General features: G+C 38.1%; 2 protein-coding genes across 5 annotated transcripts in view; one reads left to right on the top strand and one right to left on the bottom strand.

The window, feature by feature from the left end:
* LOC122866379 (hemicentin-2-like) overlaps positions 1-18,629 on the bottom strand; it is a 480,239-nt gene that overhangs the window by 188,702 nt on the left and 272,908 nt on the right. The window lies entirely within an intron of this gene.
* pdha1b (pyruvate dehydrogenase E1 subunit alpha 1b) lies at positions 914-15,384 on the top strand. Of its 4 annotated transcripts, XM_044176024.1 has the most exons (13): positions 914-1,095; positions 3,211-3,231; positions 5,303-5,458; positions 6,233-6,298; positions 6,556-6,729; positions 8,369-8,495; positions 8,589-8,680; positions 9,473-9,565; positions 9,661-9,816; positions 10,330-10,401; positions 10,793-10,860; positions 12,128-12,236; positions 13,440-15,384. In XM_044176024.1, the coding sequence occupies exons 1-13, from the start codon at positions 1,036-1,038 to the stop codon at positions 13,602-13,604; spliced, it is 1,359 nt and encodes a 452-aa protein (XP_044031959.1). In that variant the 5' UTR covers positions 914-1,035; the 3' UTR covers positions 13,605-15,384. The 4 variants fall into 4 exon arrangements, with proteins under 4 accessions (XP_044031959.1, XP_044031960.1, XP_044031961.1 ...); XM_044176025.1 differs by lacking the exon at positions 3,211-3,231; XM_044176026.1 differs by lacking the exon at positions 5,303-5,458 and having other exon boundaries at positions 915-1,095.

Below are 18,629 nucleotides of genomic sequence, written 5' to 3'. Positions count from 1 at the left end.
AACCCGATCGGCCAATGAGAGCCGAGAGAGACCATGACATAGTTGTGTGACATCATCCCTCATTATTATAAAAGAGATGTGAAGATGTGGAAATAAATATATGTGTAGAAAATAAATGTGAAAATAAATTAATACAGAATAATATTATTTGTTTATTTATTGCCCATTAATGTATATACTAATTCTCTTTTAACTAATTTAAATTCATTTATATGTATTTATTTATTTCCTGTGTCACTTTGGGCCCTTGACACGACGCCATCTGGTATCAAAATAAAAGATAAATGCAAAAATGTTTACCTATTACTTATTTAAATATCATTATTTGATTGTTCTGCATTTATGGCAGTCATGTTCTCAGTTGTATTATAATAAACTAACAACATATTATGTGATGGCTGTTTGAACTTTTGTATGCAGTAAATAAAGTCCAGTAAAAAAAGTTATTTTGAAATGGCCTGTGATAAAGAAGGTGCTTATATATAATGGTTTCTCTTAGTAGCAGTAGTGCTGTTCAGTTTCTATAATTTTCACAAATCCAAAGGCAAACAATTTTACTCTGTAGTTTTAATTATATAGTACAATGCTAATGTTATGATATCTAATTTATATTCCTGTTTTGTTAAAGAAATTCAAGGTTTTGAATCTTCTGTTTACAAACAGGCTTTAAATAACGTTATTGTAATCGTTAATCTGCCTGTAACAATTGTTCCTTTAATCAATCCCAGGTGTTTCTTCTTTTTATCTACATTACTGTTTAAATAATTGGCATGGACTATTGTCTTTTATTTATATGTTTTTTTGTTATCTTTTCAAGTTTTTAAAACATTTTTATGCGTTTGTGTGTTAAATGAAATTTTAAATTGTGGGGGGAAAAGAGAAGGCGCACTTCCGGGCAGCTATAAAGCCTGTGAGGAACCAATGTTCGGCCCGGCGGACTTGTTTCTCGGACGGACACTAACACGGAATTAGCGGCCAGCAGCGACTAACAACCGCCGTTATAATCCCTTCAGAGCCAGGTCGTCGTTCAGTAGCATGCAAAATATGTTAACCATTATCTCTAACGCACTTTGTAGGATCACTGGCAGGAATGTGGTGAGTGGTGTGGGGGCTAACGTCCAGCTGGGGCCCGTTTCTGAGCTGATGCTAACAGTTAGCTAGCCTGGTTTTGTCTGGCATGGGGCTGACCTTGTAAGCGGATAGCATGAATTAGCCACATTAGCTAGTTTGACTTGCTTTGAAGTTTGCATGTCGTGGTCTGATTTTTATATGATGTTTTTTTTTTTTTTTTTTTTGCTTATTGATGACTGAAAGAATGGTAAATGAAACATGTGCACGGATAAACGCGGTCTAAACCCGGGAGCAAACTTGCAGCCGCTCGGTGTCGTCGTTTGCGGGCATTTAATCTCTGTTTCTGTCTTTTTAATCTTTAATTTGTCTTGTGATTGTGGTGGTTTTCCTTCCTCGAGCAGATGGAGATGCTCTGATGTGATCAATACTGACCAATAACGGGTTTAAAATGCAACCCCGGTATCAATACCGTTACAGTAACTGTTTATTTTAACTTTTACTAACTATTTTAAAGCATTTAACAAGTGAAAACTTGTTAAATGCTTTAAAATAGCCCGGGGGATAAATACCATAGTTTAAAATTCCTCCATTACAAAATGTTACTTACGTAAAAGTATTAACTGCAAAATGTACTTAAAGTATCAAACGTAAAAGTACTCAATATGCAGCATGGCTCCTTTTCAAAGAATATGATTCTGTTTTTATCACCAATCAATACATCTAAAAACATCTTAATGTTGTAGTTCGTCAATTTGTAGCCAATTTTTAGATATTTTGTACACTTCTGGGTAGATTAGTCTTATAGTACTTAATCATATATCAGCACATCACATGGTTTTTATGTCACTAAAGCTGTATTAAGTAGCATAATATGGAAATACTCGTTAAGTAAAAGTATATTAACGTTGTACTTAAGTGCAGTAGTTGAGTAAATGTACTTGGTTACAGTTAACCACTGAAAACAACCACTAGATATACGTTGAATATCTTTTGTTCTGTATGAGAACAAAGAAAAGTGACTTTACGTCTCTGAGCGCCCAAAGACTAATTTAGATCCTATTTCAAACGTGTAAAACCTCTTTTTTTTTTTTTTTTTATTATTCTAGTTGTGAAAACAGTCTCAGAAGTCCTGAAAGATAATAGTTGTAATGGATGAATCTTGTAAAACACAATAATTTAACAAGTTTATCTTGGTGGAGGGAGAAAAAAACAATCTCTGTTTTTATCTATCAGACCAAACTGGACCAGTGAAATCCAGGTCTAGATTAAAAACTGCTAAACCAAGACTAGATTTAGCTCAAGAGCGCTATCCCTGTATGAGATTTGTAAAAAAAAAATAAAAATAATGATGATGATAATAATAAAGATTATTATTATTATTATGTGAAAACATAAGAACAACCAACTTTAACTTAGTTTGTGTTTTAAAAAAGAGAATTTTCTTGTTGTTGTACGTCTCAATACAACAGTCAAATGTGACTGAAATAGAGGCATCATTTAAAATAAAACTACTGGAGCTTTGGATGAAATATTTTATTTATTAGGATCCACAATGTTTATGGCGAATGAGAATCATCAATTTAATTCTCAAAGCAATGAACAGTGTTTAACTCCTTATGTGCAAAACAATAACCGTAATTAATCTGCTTTTTAATTACAGCTCGCTCAGAATCTTTAATTTGGACAACAGACATCTGAGAGAGTTTTTGAAAAGCTACCTATTTTTGCATTTGCTCTAAAAGTTAAACGCAAATAAACGTGAATATCAGTTGACCGACATGTAGAAGGTATTGGTTTCAGTTAACGCCTCACTGCCTCCATATTCACTATGCTTTATTCAGTCTGCGCAGCATGTTGTGGCGCTTCAGTGGCAGCGGGGATCCTACAGTCTAAATTATGTTTTTTATAATAATTCTTACATCGAAAGCGGATACCTCCTGTTATTTAGTGACTCTAAAAACAAACTTTTTAGTAAGACTTAGTGACTGTAGGAACCCAGCTGTTACAGCTTTCTCCCTCCTGCTTCCACACACACACACACACACACACACACACACACACACACACACACGAATCCCTACTTATTTCTTGCTTTTCTCCCTCCTCTCCCCCCTTCCTCCCCCCTCGCCTGAACCCTAGGGAGCCCAAACAGTGTCGGAGGTAAGCAGCTCGTTGCTCTGCTGATGTTTGTCTGTAGGCCCGGTCCTACGCGGTGATGTGTCCCAAGGAGCTCTTCTGAATTAGGAAAAACGGGGGCTCATAAAGGAAATCACGATGAGACACGATAGAGCTTACATCGCCGTTCCTCTTACCTAGAACGCAACCAATCAATATATAGTTTGGATCACATCGACCCAGCTGGATTGCTCCAAGAGGAACTGTGTTTAGTTGAACTGTCCCATTTTAATCTTTTGGATTTAATTGCCCATTCCAAACATCAAACTTGTGTTTTTGTTGTTTTTAACTTTCTTTACACAATGATGTTTATTAATGCTTTATAATCTGCTGCTCTGTGGTAGCACGGTTAAACCCTGTTAGCTGGGTGAAAAGCCGCCCCAGCGATATTTCACGTTGGCACAACATTAACCGTTTGAGCTCCTCAGCAGTCATGGCAGGAAACGACTCCTCTCAGCATCGCTATTTAAAATAGGTCATTGTTACCAGTTAATGAGATTAGACAAAAATTGTCCAGATAACAGTTTAGTCTGTCCAAAATGTACAAGAATTTAGCAGCATCTATAAAAAGAAATAACAATAACAAACATCTCAAGATGCTACAAATAAACACTGAAGGGCCTGGGAATCAGGATTGACACTTTTGTGCCAGTTTCTTGAAGATTTGAGTAAAATACAACAACAAACTTTGTAATATTTCAGAGTTGATAAAGTAGCTCAAGTTTGTCTGTTTATTTATTTATTTTAAATTGAAAGAAATATCCTGGAGAAGTCTGTCTGACTGTCTTTGAGGAGTTTACGCTCTTTCATTTTGATTTAGGGCTGAAACTAATGATTTATTAATGTCTTGTTAATCTATGACAAATGTTGAAATAAACCCTTAACAATTTTCCAGAGCCCAAAGTTACATCTTTTGAATTACTTGTTTTGTTCGACCAACAGTCGGTTCAGTTTATCACGTTAATTAAGAGAGAAGCAGCAAATCCCCACAACTGAAAAGGTGGAACGAGGGAAGATTCTGCGTGAAAAATGACTTATTTAATTATTTTATTTTCTGTCACTCGACTAAATGTGTTTGCTCTGGAAGTAGCGCAGCTTTGTCTATTTTTAATCTTCAATTTAAAACACTCAAGTTATGTATCTCCTTAATTATGGCTGCAAGTAGTTATCATTTATGATTAATGTAGTTATTAGTATATTTAACTTTTAAAGAAATGTGCCCAACACTATGAATCAGAGCCCATTGTCTTGTCTTCAAAACAGAAGAGCAGGAAACGTCACGTTTTCAGTAGCTGGAACCAGAGAATATTTGTACATTTTGCTAAATAATTTAAATTAAATGTTTTTAATGGTGTTTAACAACCACTACTTTTCCAGGTGTTCACGTAAATGTATTAACACTTCAATAAAATGGTACACATAATATTTATAGATTATAAGCATTGTTGATCAACTCAATTTATATTTGTTAATCAAGTAATCGTGGTGGCAAATATCATCAGACCAGTTAGAAGTTTTTATCCACATCCTACTTTTATCACAGAATGTCATTTTATATTATGTTAGTTTATATTGTCATATAATACATTTTCTGTTATCTATTGGTGGAGCTGTTTTGGGATAAAAGTGCCATGAATCAAATACCTGACAAAAATCACTGCAGTAAACAACATTCCCACAAACAATGGTGTAATGCAACCAGCGATGCCTCGGTGTAAACGTTATGGCAGAGTCGATGGCGGTTGACACATTTATATGGTCTCGTAGTATAAATTCATGTCACCAAACTCGAGTTAAATGTATTTAAAATGTTGTGCCAGATGTAAAATATCGGGTGCAGTCTAGACACTGTTGGGCTGGTGCCAGTCTCCGTGTTCTTCCCCCGCTGTGTTTCTCCTTATTTTAGCCGCTAGAAGCTGTGAGTCCAGTCTCCATTTAGCTGCTGCTGTTGTCACCTGTAGACGTCTCCTCACCTGTAGACTCTGTAGAGCTGCTCTGGCTGTGCTGTGCTCTGCTGTGCTCTGGTCTGATTGGTTGGCTCCTGTGTTCCCCCCAGTTGCTGATTGACCTGTCAGAATACGCCAATCTAACGTCACCAGCGACGCCGGCCTCGGCAAAGACCCAGCGGCAACCGCCTAAACCACCGCCAGTCAGTGCTAGAGCGTCTGCTGCAGAGTTAGTTAGCGTCCAGGCTGACCAGCTAGAGAGACCAGTAAGGACACGTGTAGCATCCTCCATGTCTGCCTGATCACTAACAGGGGTGGGAAGCTTGTGTCTGCAAGCCACTGTGGCCGGTCGAAATTCAGAATTAAAATACTTAAAGTCGTCAAAAACAGCTAGAGGCAAATGTAATTATCTATTTTGTGGTCAAGTCCTTCTTATGTTTTTGTTTGTTTTGTTTTTCTTCTGGGAAATGTAACTAACTCACTAACTGAAGATATTAAATAAGAAAAGTTGAGATCAGAGGTTTTTTTTTAAACAAAATATCACAGATGCATGGGATCGTCTTTTAAGCACCGACATTTATCATTTATCATTTCGCGGACTTTCTGTAAATCCAGAGCTGCAACTAACAATTTATTTATTCCATGATTTTAAAGAAAAGACCAAGACAAAACGTGCAGATGTTGACCTCTGAAGTGATTTTTAAATTGAGGCTCTTTTTACCAGAACCAACCAGTTGATGGCGAAGTAAACAATGTTCAGAGCCACGGCTGAAGAGTCGTGTTATTCTCCCACCCTGTTACTGACCTCCCCACATCAGACAGCTTGTCCAGTCCAGGGTGAATCACCAGACCCAAACCTGATCCCCAACACCTGTAGCCCCACTTCCCCTCCACCTGCTGTGAAGAGGAGGGCAGCCCTCACGCTGTCTGTGTGGAAGACCTGTCTGCTTTCTTTGTTGTTCATTATTTGTCTGTGATTTGTGTTTTCTTTCTTTTAGATGAAAAATGTTTGCTGTGTTGTTGTTTTTTTTGGTCACCAGGGTGCCAGAGTCGTGGTTTCCCGCTCTTTCGCTGATTTCACCCCTCAGGCGACCTTTGACATAAAGGTGGGTCGAAACACAAATCGAAGTAGAAGAAAAGGAAACTTAAAAACCTGCACAGAATAACTTCTTTTTAATGCACGTTTCTGAATTTGTGCAAAAGAAAACAGGTTACAAATTACAGGTGTAAAAGCTAAAAGTGCTGCATCACCTGTTTAATTTTGGGAGATGACATATATGTTCTGATTGACACAATAGGTCATTGACCTTTTTCTAAACTATATTAAATAGGGTTTTTCCTCTTTTCCTGTCCTGGCCTGTAGAAATGCGACTTGCACCGTCTGGAGGAGGGTCCTCCGTTGAAGGCGGAGCTGACTCGGGAGCAGGGCCTGCAGTATTACCGCATCATGCAGACCGTGAGGCGCATGGAGCTCAAAGCTGACCAGCTCTACAAACAGAAGATCATCAGAGGCTTCTGTCACCTGTATGATGGACAGGTCAGAACACAGATATCCAGATCAGGTGTAGATCTAGTTTATGCAGATCTCTCTGCATTTCAGATGTCTCTGATTAGTTGTTTTAGATTTTGCTTCCATGTTTTCTTGCTCAAGTTCAATTTACCTGTGAGGAAGGTGTGTCATAAAAACACATTTCTACGGTTCGACATGAGAATCACATGGTAACTTACATTTTAACTTGTTTTTATATAAGCTTTTATTTGCCAGAATAGTCTCTTGAATTAAGTAGAATTCAGTTTAATTGTCCATCAGAGTGGAAAATTGTCTTCAGCTCACCAAAACATAAAAGCAGCATTAGAACATGCAACACAGAACAAATGCGGTAACGAAACACTAGTAAAAAATACAAATAACATATTAAAACAAAGCATAAAACACTAAGATAAGATATTGTAGAGAAAAGTGCAGATTGACTCAGTGTTTTCCAGACAATTTAAAAAAACAAAACAAAAAAACCCCTTTTTTTTTTTCTTTTTTTTTTTTTTTATAACTAGATAGTGAAGATTAACAGTGGCGATGTATCGACTTGTGAAATTCTGGGCCGATACCGATGTTTAAAATAACAATTTGGCAAGGTTGTTTTTCTTTTTTAAAAAAAATAATTAAAAAAAATGTATTCCACCTTTTGTTACAGGGAAAGAAAAATCTTCATTGTAATAAAAATAAAATTTTAAAAAAGTCATTCAGCCCTACATTACACTACACTATCTTTGAGTGAGCATAAATTCAATTATACAAACTTATGAAACAACTTTTTAGTCTAACCTTCTTTCACAAGAAAAATAATTGTTGTTTTTTTGGGGGGGAATAACTGCTTCGAAAGCCTTTTTAGCTGCTGTAGAACAAATACAAATAATGAACACAAAATGTAGCCAGCGCAAAATGATGCGACACAACAGAAACATCTGTGAATGTTATCCTATTTGCAGATAGGCCAATAGCAGTCAACACGACGGATATATAATGTGTTTGTCCGATATATCTGTGCATCCTTAATTAAAACACACACTGAAAGGACAAGAAAAAAGCTTATACATGATGTGAATTATGTGTTGAAACATGGTAAAAGACCCAGAGAAGAATTCATGTTCTAAAAGCAAAATTTATTTACTGCATCAGTAAAGGTGCACTTGCATCAATAGTTTTGTTTTTAAGACGGTGTAGTCCCTCATTCGTCCAGGAGCGTTCAATCGTAGAAAAGGTTTCAGTCGTAGTCATCTGGACGCTGTTTTCAGAATCAAGACGTTTCGGCTCCCATCCGGAAGTCATTCTCAATTGTCACGCCAATCACATGCTAATCAGGTACTTAACTGTGATGAAGTAGATGCAGCCAGAAAACCATAGGCCTGATTACTGGGCCATCTTGGAAACTATTAGGTCAGTTTCAGGTGAAACTAGCTATTAACAGATACTCAGGTAGACTCCTTCCTGAGGGCGGGGCTTATGTAACTCAGAGTAGCTTAAATTTCTGAGTTCCCGTCCCATTTTTTTCACAATTGAGAATGACTTCCGGATGGGAGCCGAAACGTCTTGATTCTGAAAAGTTTTGTTTTTTTAAATTAAAATATAATTAAATGCTCTTCTACCTGCCCGTTCTAAGGTTTGTCTTCTCCCACAGGAAGCATGTGCAGCAGGCATCGAGGCTGCCATCAACTCCTCGGATCATCTGATCACGGCCTATCGCGCCCACGGATACACGTACACCCGCGGTGTGCCCGTCAGAGAGATCCTGGCCGAGCTCACGGGTGAGAGCTTTCAAAAGTCCAAAACTGTGTTTCTAAGTTGTGCCTTTATACATGCCTGCAGTGTCATCACTCCTCATCTTCGTTCCTCCTCAGGTCGTAAAGGTGGCGTGGCCAAAGGCAAGGGAGGTTCAATGCACATGTACGCTCCAAATTTCTACGGAGGCAACGGCATAGTGGGAGCACAGGTAAACACACTGCACGAAGCACAAAAAACATCTGCAGAAATATTTCAGATGCACCAAAACAAATTTCAACACGTTTTGTTGTAGTTTGTTATCTACTATAAATCTGGTGGTTTCCAGATTGCACAGGCGCAAATAATTTGCATAAAGTCATGATAAACCTAGTTTTTATTTTATTTTTTGTTTTACCTCACTGAACACGGGAGTAGCTGGCCTGCCGCTGTCTTGATCGGTTAGTTAGTTTGTGTTATTGTGTGACTTTGGGGTGTTGTGTAGATCCGAACTAACATCTTAAAACACAGCAAGTCACACAATAACACAAACTAACTAACCAATCGAGGCTGCGGCAGACCAGCAACTCCCATGTTCTGCGAGGTAGAATGAGTGTTTTTGTCAATGGAGTCTGGTGGCGTTGAACAGAGTGATATAACTGCTGTTTCTGGTTAAACAAAAAGGTTCGTACTCTTCAGTATAAAGGTCTATCTCTGTAGTAATGTTGTCAGACACTTCTAATAACAAGCTGAGCCTGTCAGTGGTTAAAAACAAGCACTTTTAGTGGACGTACACTTGCAGTACACAGTTGCCCCGAATATTACATTCATCCTGTTTTGCGGCTGCAGCGCTCTCGCTCAATACTGGACCAGTTTCAAGAACTGTTGTCCCCATTAGTCACTTCGACACAAAAACATGGGAAAAGAGAATCCAGGTTGGAAAAAACCTGAATTTTCCCTTTAAGACACATTACATTTTTTTCCCAGTACTTTTTTATATGTAACTCATCTGTGAATTGTCCAGGTTCCTCTGGGAGCTGGCATCGCTCTGGCCTGCCAGTACCAAGGCAACAATCAGGTGTGTGTCTCACTCTACGGAGACGGGGCAGCCAATCAGGTAAATATCGTGCCAATTTCTTGAAAAACATTTTTACAGCGATATAAATACATTTGCTCAATCCTGCCTACTCCTGTCGTCTCGGGTCCAATCAGGGCCAGCTCTTTGAGTCGTTCAACATGGCCGCCCTGTGGAAGCTGCCGTGTATCTTCATCTGCGAGAACAACAAGTACGGTATGGGGACGTCGGTGGAGAGAGCGTCAGCCAGCACCGACTACTACAAGAGAGGAGACTTCATACCAGGAATCAGAGTGAGACACAAACACACCACAGCAGAAACATAAAACTGCAGGAGGAAACCTTACGTATGGTAACTGAAGTTAAGAGCTCGGGTGTGAAACGATCGTCAAACACCTTCTTAATAACCTCAGACGTAAATTAAACACTGGGGTCTTGGGCGGTAGCTGCAGTGTCTGGCCGTACACTGCAGTTGGCCTGTATGGACCTAGACTATAACAGGAGGAGGCTGACGGTCCGTCCTGGCAGTTGCAGGTGTGAGCATGCACGCAGCTGTCTGATGCTCATGTATGATACTGCACACAAACAACTTTGATTTGTTTTACTAGTTATTGGGAAAGAATGATCAGTGTTTGGTGTAAGCTACATCTGCACTCGGATGTCCTTAAAGGAATCAGGTTGTCTTATACACAGTTCTGCAGTCCCAGCAGCTGTTTCTGAACTGAAAGGTTGTTCATTTTTTGTGAAGCTTAATGGCAGCAGTATTAATGCCCCTGCTTTGTTTATCTTGATCTGTTACCTCGTAGGTGGACGGGATGGATGTCCTGTGCGTCAGAGAGGCCACAAAGTTTGCAGCAGACCACTGCAGATCTGGAAAGGTGAGCTGAGCTGCTCTGTGTGAGGAGAAACAACTTCCAGAGATGAAATGAGAGTTTAGTGTCGATATACGATGGATGAGTTGATGACAACTTTTCTATCTAGTTAGGACAAACCTTCGAGGAATCCTCTTCACAGCTTGCATCTCGCATTATCCTTCCCTAATTACTTTAGCTTCAAGATAAAATAAACAACACATCCTGAATCTCCCCCCGGCATTTAATTTCTGTAACTTCTTTTCCTCAAACTCTTTGGAGTACTTTACAGTAAGACTGTGAGGCAAAAGCTTGACATGTGGATCATAAACAGATTTTATTCAGTATATAACGATGGCAGACAGCTGTGAGGGATTTCGAGCAACTTGGATGAACTCTGAGAAATTGTGTTTTTCAGGGTCCAATTATAATGGAGCTGCAGACCTACCGTTACCATGGACACAGCATGAGTGACCCAGGTGTCAGGTGAGTGATATGTGACCTCTGTGGCTCCTTTTTTTTAAAATTACATTATCCTGTTACATTTCTTCTGTCTATCTTTTTCTTCTGGATCTGGTTCTCAGGTTAATTTTAGTCTCTGATTCAAGTGTAGAAATGAGATTTATTTCCTGCTGCAGTCATTTTCCCCTTTTCACCTGTTAACTAATTACCTCTCCGTCCCTGAGTGACCAAGTTGAGACAGGTGTTATCTCACAAAACCACCAGACACCAACCAGTTCTTGATTTTATAACCTTAAATAAATATTTGCTGTCTCTGTAAATTACTATTTACTATAAACCATAAATTAATATATTTAGAAAAAGCATAATTTAAAAACTGATGTAGAGTTTTGTTTTTTCAAATTGCTGTTGGGCCATTATCTCAGATCAGGTATCATCTTTCACATTATTTGTTCGGGGTCGTCCTGTTAATGCAGTGTTTCCTATACATTGATTTATTTGTGGCGGCCCACCACAATATCAACATTGACGGCCACTTAATTTTCTTTTTTTTTTTTTTTTACTATTTAAAATGCGACAATCACTGACAATGGACTCGTCTGTGAAGACCTCGTCCTCTCCGTGCACACTCTGAGCTGGGCTGTCGAGGTTAGCACGCTGTACATCAGTGCTAGTCAATATTGACTGCTTGTGCAAGTTAATGTTAATTCTTGAACTTGGACGCTGAATGTTTGCTGCCTCAATCCAGATGAATATTGAAAAATATTTTCAAACTCTCAAAAGGGCTCGCCCTGAGGAGGAGCATAGACAGTCTGGACCAGGTCAGGAACAGAGTACCTAGAAACTTCAGAAAACACACGCGGGGAAAGCTGAACAGTCCGACCAGTGTGATTAGCCGTCACGTGAATTTGTTTGGAATATTTCCAGGCTTCAACCGGAGCTGCTGTGGCAGCAAGAGAGGGTCAGGAAGGGACAGCTGTAGCTTTATGAAGAGATGTAGGAGCGGAGCAGGACAAGCTAGGGCAGAAGCAACAGGTGAGACTGATGGCTAACAGATGTAGAAGCAGGGCAGGTCAGAAAAGCAGGTTTCTCAGGAAAAGGGGCCTCATTTCTATTCTTCACTGAATATATTTTGTTATTTGTTTGACACAATATGAAGCAATGGAGATGTGTATATATTCAGTTATCGGTCACAAAATACCTGGCCGTCAGCTAGAATAGAATCTGTTTCTGTGGGAAACACTGTAATGAGTTGGTTCATTCGTTCTAACTGTGACATAACTTCCCGTAGCTACCGCACTCGTGAGGAGATTCAGGAAGTGCGCAGTAAGAGTGACCCCATCACCATGCTGAAAGAGCGCATGCTCAGCAACAACATGGCGTCTGTAGAGGAGTTCAAGGTGAGTGTGTGTGCGTGTGCGTGTGTGTGTGTGTGTGTGTGCAAACACACTCTGCAGTCCATAGAACAATCTGCAGTGACAGCGTTTTTTTTAAAAGACACATCTTCCAGCACTTGTCACTGGCAAAAAACACACAAAAACTGCATCATACTGAGCACAGCTGTTCTCTCTGAACGTGGCTAAATTGAGTTTTAACTTACACTGGTGGAAATTATGCACTTTGTCTGAAAGCCCCGTCAGAAACAGAGTGTAGGTTGGTGAGAAATAGTTGTTCTTCAGTAAAGGTGGAGGAGGTATTCTGAAGTCAATCCTGACCTAAATGGAAACGCTGAACCACAGAGGCACCTACACATTTGTGTATACTCATATCTGACCTCATATTGTTTCTTTTTTTTGGCTCTGTCTTTTTTATAGGTGTTAAGAAAGTAGCCCCAACTTGGCAAAACAAAAAATTAAGTTCCTTGTGATCCATCAAAAAGGTTCAGAAATCCAGTAGTCCGATGGTGATCCACTGACTTTTTATTTATTTTTTTTAAGACTCACTAAAAAGACAAGTGAGTTTTAGGTGATGCTCGTATGAAAAGGCGTTAAGAACGGTTATGGTTCACCTGAGAGAAGAGCTATTGGACTAATTCAGTCACTTAAGGTTTATATTATCTGTAGATTCTCTTTAAAACAGAAGCTGACTCTTGGTGAAACATCTGATTTGTTAAGTTGCCAATGTTTTGATATTCAGCGAAGTGTTGCCAGATTCTATAACAAGCTCAGCCAGCTGAAACCCCAAATTGAGATTAATTTGAAATATGGTCTGTGTATGAATGTTTCCAAAACACACAAAAAACCAAACTCACTTGTTTGGTTTATTTATTGTGGTTTGTTCACTTTGTGTCCTTGCTTGTTATATATTGTCTTATCTTTTATGTAATCGTTAGTTAATTTAGTATTTATATAGCTTAAAATAAATTCCTCTAAAAGGACTTTTCAGTATGAACAACAGCATCTTCTATCCTTACAGCCTTCATTCGGCTATAACAAAAACCCGACTCCTGTTCTCTTCCTCCTTCCCTTCCTTCTCTAAAGCCCGTACTACGGTTATGGAAAGTGCTTTGTAAAGTTGACATCAGATCACTCGATTAAGGCTTTGAGAGAGAAACAAAACTGTGGCGCTGTAGAAATTAACGCGAGTCCTCTCTGTCCTGTCAGGAAATCGATATTGCGATCCGTAAGGAGGTGGAGGACGCGGCTCAGTTTGCAACATCCGATCCGGAGCCGCCGCTGGAGGAGCTGTGCAACCACATCTTCAGCAACGACGCACCGCTGGAGGTCCGCGGGACGCACCCCTGGTCCAAACTCAAGTCCGTCAGCTAGACTCGCACCTCACACACACACACACACGCACTCCAAATATACACACCCACCTTCTGACCTTCATCAAGTTCACCCAGCAATAAACGAGGCCCCTTCGACTGCACAGACACCCTGACTTTTAAAAGAAATAACATGCCGCATCTCCTTCCTCGATTTTTAGATCATTCCGCACCTTAATGGGACTCAGCGTTGACCCGAAACCTATCAGTGTTATTTATTTATAGATTTTTATAGTCAGATTTATTCTTTGTCTGTATGTTTGTTCTGCCGTACCTCTGACCAGTCGATCGGTGTTGTACTCTCACGAGCCACTGTGTGCTGTTGCCCAAGATGTTTGAAAATTTGTGTGATTTGTGGTGTATGAGATTGTTGCTGTGTGCACTTTACATGTGGCTTTACAGGTTTTAAAATATTGCAGCGCTGCGCAATGTACGCACAAACCTTCCCTGTTTCCCTTTTTTAGCTGTTTTCCAGCTTTTAAATGTAAAGGCAAAATTGGGATTCCTCTTTAAGAAACTGTCTGAAACTCTTCCCTCCAAGAAACCAGCAACGACATTGAAAAAGCAATCATGAATATTATATAAAATATTGGATTGTAATGTCGCTCTTCCTTTATCGTAACCAATCACTTGTTGAAACTTGACTTTTCAGAGCTCTTTAGTTTAAACAGTTACGCGACAGCAGGAAAGGATTCAGTATGTTCTGGAAATACACTTCAGGGCACGATGAGCAACATGAGGTGGAAAGTAACTGAGTACAGTTATGAGGTACTTGTACCTTATTTGAGTAATTCTATTTTGTGACTTTATACTTCACTACAATTCAGAGGGAAATATTTTACTTTTTACTTGACTGCATTTATTTGATGAATTTAGTTACTCTTTACTTTACAGATTATTAATACAAAATATTATCAACAAATAAAATTATATAGATTAAGGTACCCAACAGTATATAAAGTAAGGAAAATTAGCCCCACCTTTACCAGCGGCAACATTAAAGCGATACGTACATTAATCTATCAGTAATTATAATTGCCGTTCTGCATAATGAGTACTTTTAGTAAAAGTAAAAGTTTGAGTGCAGGACTAACAGTGTTTCTACACTGTGGCATTGCTGCTTTTATGTTTTTGATCTGAGTACTTACTCCACCACTGGTTTGAAGGTATGTGTTTGTATTTAGAGTTGTAGGAATTGACCATATAAGTAAAGATGGCTGTTGATCGGTGCTGCCAGGAAATATTTTAACACTGAATTAAACTTAAATATTTTACATTCAGCAAAGGTTTTATCCAGAGTGATTTACAGGAAACTACTGACCATCCCAACATTTACAGCGACACTGGAGTACTTGAACTTTCCAAATAATCTCTACCTACCTGACTGAGCAAGGAGACGGAACATGTAAACGTACGGTTCTAGTTGGATGATTTTTAAAAAGTTGGAGGGAACCGTTCTCCTTCTCTGCTGGTAGATGGTGCACTACTTTATTTAAATTTTTCCTGGACACATTTTTGTCTGTGTTTTGGAGAATTATGTGACTGCTACGGGGCAAAGATGCGCTTACAATGTGGAGCTAGTATCTGTTGTCAAATTTACGCTTATGGGAGAGACTGAGTGGGGAAAACAGCAGCAGTTTCACGTATTCCTCTGTTCTTCACAGGAAAGTTTACTATTACTGGACCTGAGCTTGTACAGATATAAAGCTTTACTTGATTATTTATGCGTGTATTGAACTGAGACTGTTTGGCTGTAAAATAAATGCATACGGGAAGATAAATACTTTGTGTTTCTTTATATCATCAGTAGCAGAGTCGCTGCACATGTCTGTAAAAAGTGTCTTAAAGTTTGTTGATGGAAAACTGAAATACTACACGTGTATGTGAAATTGCTCTTTTGGATATCATGAAGTTATAGATCAGCCACTGTAACTGATAACGTATGACTTTGGAACAATACAGGTAACAACAACAATAATACTACCAAATATTTAACCTAAAGGTGACATTTGAACCAGCTGTGTGTTCCTCCACCACTAGAAGTGCTTCAGTGTAAGTACATTTACACAAGTACTGGACTTAACTACCAATTTGAGGTTCTTTTACTTGAGTTTTTTCATATTACTTTCTACTTCTACTCCGCTACATCTCAGAGGGAAATATATTGTACTTTTCACTTAATTTATCTGACAGCTTTAGTTACTTTACAAATTAAGATTTTGCGCACAGAACATATGAAGTGCTTATAAAATATGATGTTTAAGTACAGCTGAAACAATTAGCCAGTTAATTGACAGAAAATTAATTGGCATCTTTTAATTATTGTAATAAACATAATGTTGAGGTTTGGACTGTCAGTCAGACACACCAACATTGTGAAGGCGTCACTTTGGGCTCTGGGTCGTCGTGACGGCGTTTCTCACTAATTTCACAAGTTTCACAAACCAATCAATCAATCAATCGATTGATGGAGAAAATAATCAGCAGATGGATCCAGAATGAAAATAATCATCAGCTGCAGTCCGATTCAAAATGAGCTCCAGCTCAACCAGCTGCAGCAGCAACATCCTGCTTTTACATTAATGCACGAGGAATAATAATACATAACAGTACAACAGTCACAGGGACATTTTACTGCTTTGAGTACTTTTACTTTTAATACTTTAAGCACATTTTCCTGATTAGACTCACATACGTTTACTGAAGTAACATTTTCAATGCAAGACTTTCACTTGTAACAGAGTGTTTTTACAGTGTGGTGTCAGTACTTTTACTTAAGGATCTGAATACTTCCTCCACCGCTGACCGCTAGATGTCACTACCAGGCTGTAAAATCAACTTCTATTATTTATCGACAGTCATGGCAACCAAACATTACAGCTGAACAGCTTGGAAGTGTTGTCACACTAACAATTTATTGGCAGTTAATGAAAATCCTCCTATTCACACACTAGCAACAGTAAAAGTACAACATAGTTGACGTCCAGACATGTACACTACTGTTGAAAAAATACTCATTGAAAGTCCTGAATTCAAAATGTTAAGTAAAAGTACAGAAGTATTATCAGCAAAACATACTCAAAGTATCGAAAGTGAAAGTACTCATTATGCAGAACGGCTCCTTTCAAAGTGTTATATTACAGAATATTATTTTTATCACTAATGAATACATGCAAGAGCATTTTAATGTTGTACCGAGCCAATTTTAGATACTTTGTATATTACTATTAGTAGTATAATACTGCATCATATCATATAAGCATATTATATGTTTTTTTTAAAGTAACTAAGTTTTAAGTGAAGTACAAAATTTCCCGCTCAAATGTAGTGGAGTAGATAGTAGCATGAAATGGAAACTTGAGCTAATGTACTTAGTTACTTTCCACCACTGGAGGAGGTTGTTCTACAGCGAATGCACGCTCTTTTTTAAAAAAGTTTAAAAGTTTACACTGCTGGACTGCAGATGAGATTGAGTATATGAAGCTCAAATGTTTACTGGACACAACAAGTAAAAAGCTATTTTAAAAAATCAACTGGAAGCCAAAGCAAACAGGCTATAACGGAGGTTTGTGTGATCTCTCTCATTTCATCTCTTGAGTCTGAAGACATTATAGATTATTCTGCTGATTATTTTCTCAACTAATCACTTAATCGTTTCATCTACAAAATGTAAAAAAAAAAACAGAAAAATAACTATTACAACTTCCAAAAAACCCCAAGGTGACGTTTTCGAACTGCTTCAAAACCCCCAAATATTCCATTTACTGTCACATAAAACGAATGAAAGCAGCACATGCTCTAATTCGAGAGGCTGAAACTGGGTGATGTTTGCATTTCTGCTTGAAAAATGGCTTTAACGATTAATCAATGATCAAATTATTCATTGTCAGTCGATCGACTAATCGTTTTAGCTCCAAATAAAAGCAATAATTATTTCAGAAACAATCTGAAGTTGATGAGAACAGCACTGTGCTACTTTATTAATATAATAATCAAAAGGAACATTGGAATTAGGGCTGCAGCTAACCATTATTTTTTATAATTGATTAAGCGCTTGGTGTAAAAGAAAACCATGAAACATGCCCATCACAATCTCCTCGAGTCCAATGTGATTAAATGTCTTGGTTTTTTTCCCGACCAACAGTCCAAAACCCCAAAATATTCATTTTAGTGTAATAAAAAGTCAAGAAAAAGGAGCAAACTCTCAAGCTGGAACTAGGAAACGAAAATGACTCGATGATTAATCAATTATCAAAATAACTGCAGATTATTTTCAGCCTTAACTTCACTCTGACACACACTTCTCTGTTTCTCAGCACTACTTTATATACTTCATACACTTTGTAGTAGGAAATAATATGGAGCTGGGACATAATATCTGTTTATGTGAGGTGTTGTTGAACTGCAGCTGATGATTCTTTTCATTCTGGATCAATCTTGCTGATTAATTTCTCCATCAATCGATTGATTGTTTGGTTTGTGAAACTTGTGAAAATAGTGAGAAACGCCGTTACGGCGGCCCAGAGCCCAAAGTGACGCCTTTGTGTCCGGCCGACAGTCCAAAGCTCAACATTATTAACAATATGTTAAAATTATTACAATAATTAAAAAGCACCCAATTAATTTTCTGTCAATCGACTAATTGATTAATGGACTAATCGTTTCAGCTGTACTTGTATAAACTGTTGGGTCATTTAATTTATTAAAAAAACAACATATTTTATAAACTCTTAGTATGTTTTGTGTGCAAAAATCTGAATTTGTAAAGTAACTAACGCTGTCAGATAAATGAAGTGAAAAGTACAATATTTCCCTCTGAGATGTAGCGGAGTAGAAGTAGAAAGACAAAAGTACCTCAAATTTGTACATAAGTGCAGTACTTGAGTAAATGTACTTAGTTACTAACAGAAATAGAGATTTAGATTTTGTTTATTTAGATTTTTGTAGATATTGCATTTTGCAAATATGTGTTTTAAATTAATTAAATAAAAATTAATTGTTTTTTTGTGTGTGTGTGTCAGACTTA

This window comes from Siniperca chuatsi, linkage group LG19, assembly GCF_020085105.1.
Source record: "Siniperca chuatsi isolate FFG_IHB_CAS linkage group LG19, ASM2008510v1, whole genome shotgun sequence".
Classification (NCBI taxonomy): Eukaryota; Metazoa; Chordata; class Actinopteri; order Centrarchiformes; family Sinipercidae; genus Siniperca; species Siniperca chuatsi.
The sequence above is the reverse complement of the archived record's forward strand: the minus strand, read 5'-3'. Positions and strand labels throughout refer to the sequence as shown.

Coding starts and splice junctions, on each gene's coding strand:
- pdha1b (XM_044176024.1), top strand. CDS start 1,036: ATGCAAAATATGTTAACCATTATCTCTAACGCACTTTGTAGGATCACT. Junction 6,299..6,555: donor AGGCGACCTTTGACATAAAG/GTGGGTCGAAAC, acceptor CCTGGCCTGTAG/AAATGCGACTTGCACCGTCT. Junction 8,681..9,472: donor ACGGCATAGTGGGAGCACAG/GTAAACACACTG, acceptor TGAATTGTCCAG/GTTCCTCTGGGAGCTGGCAT.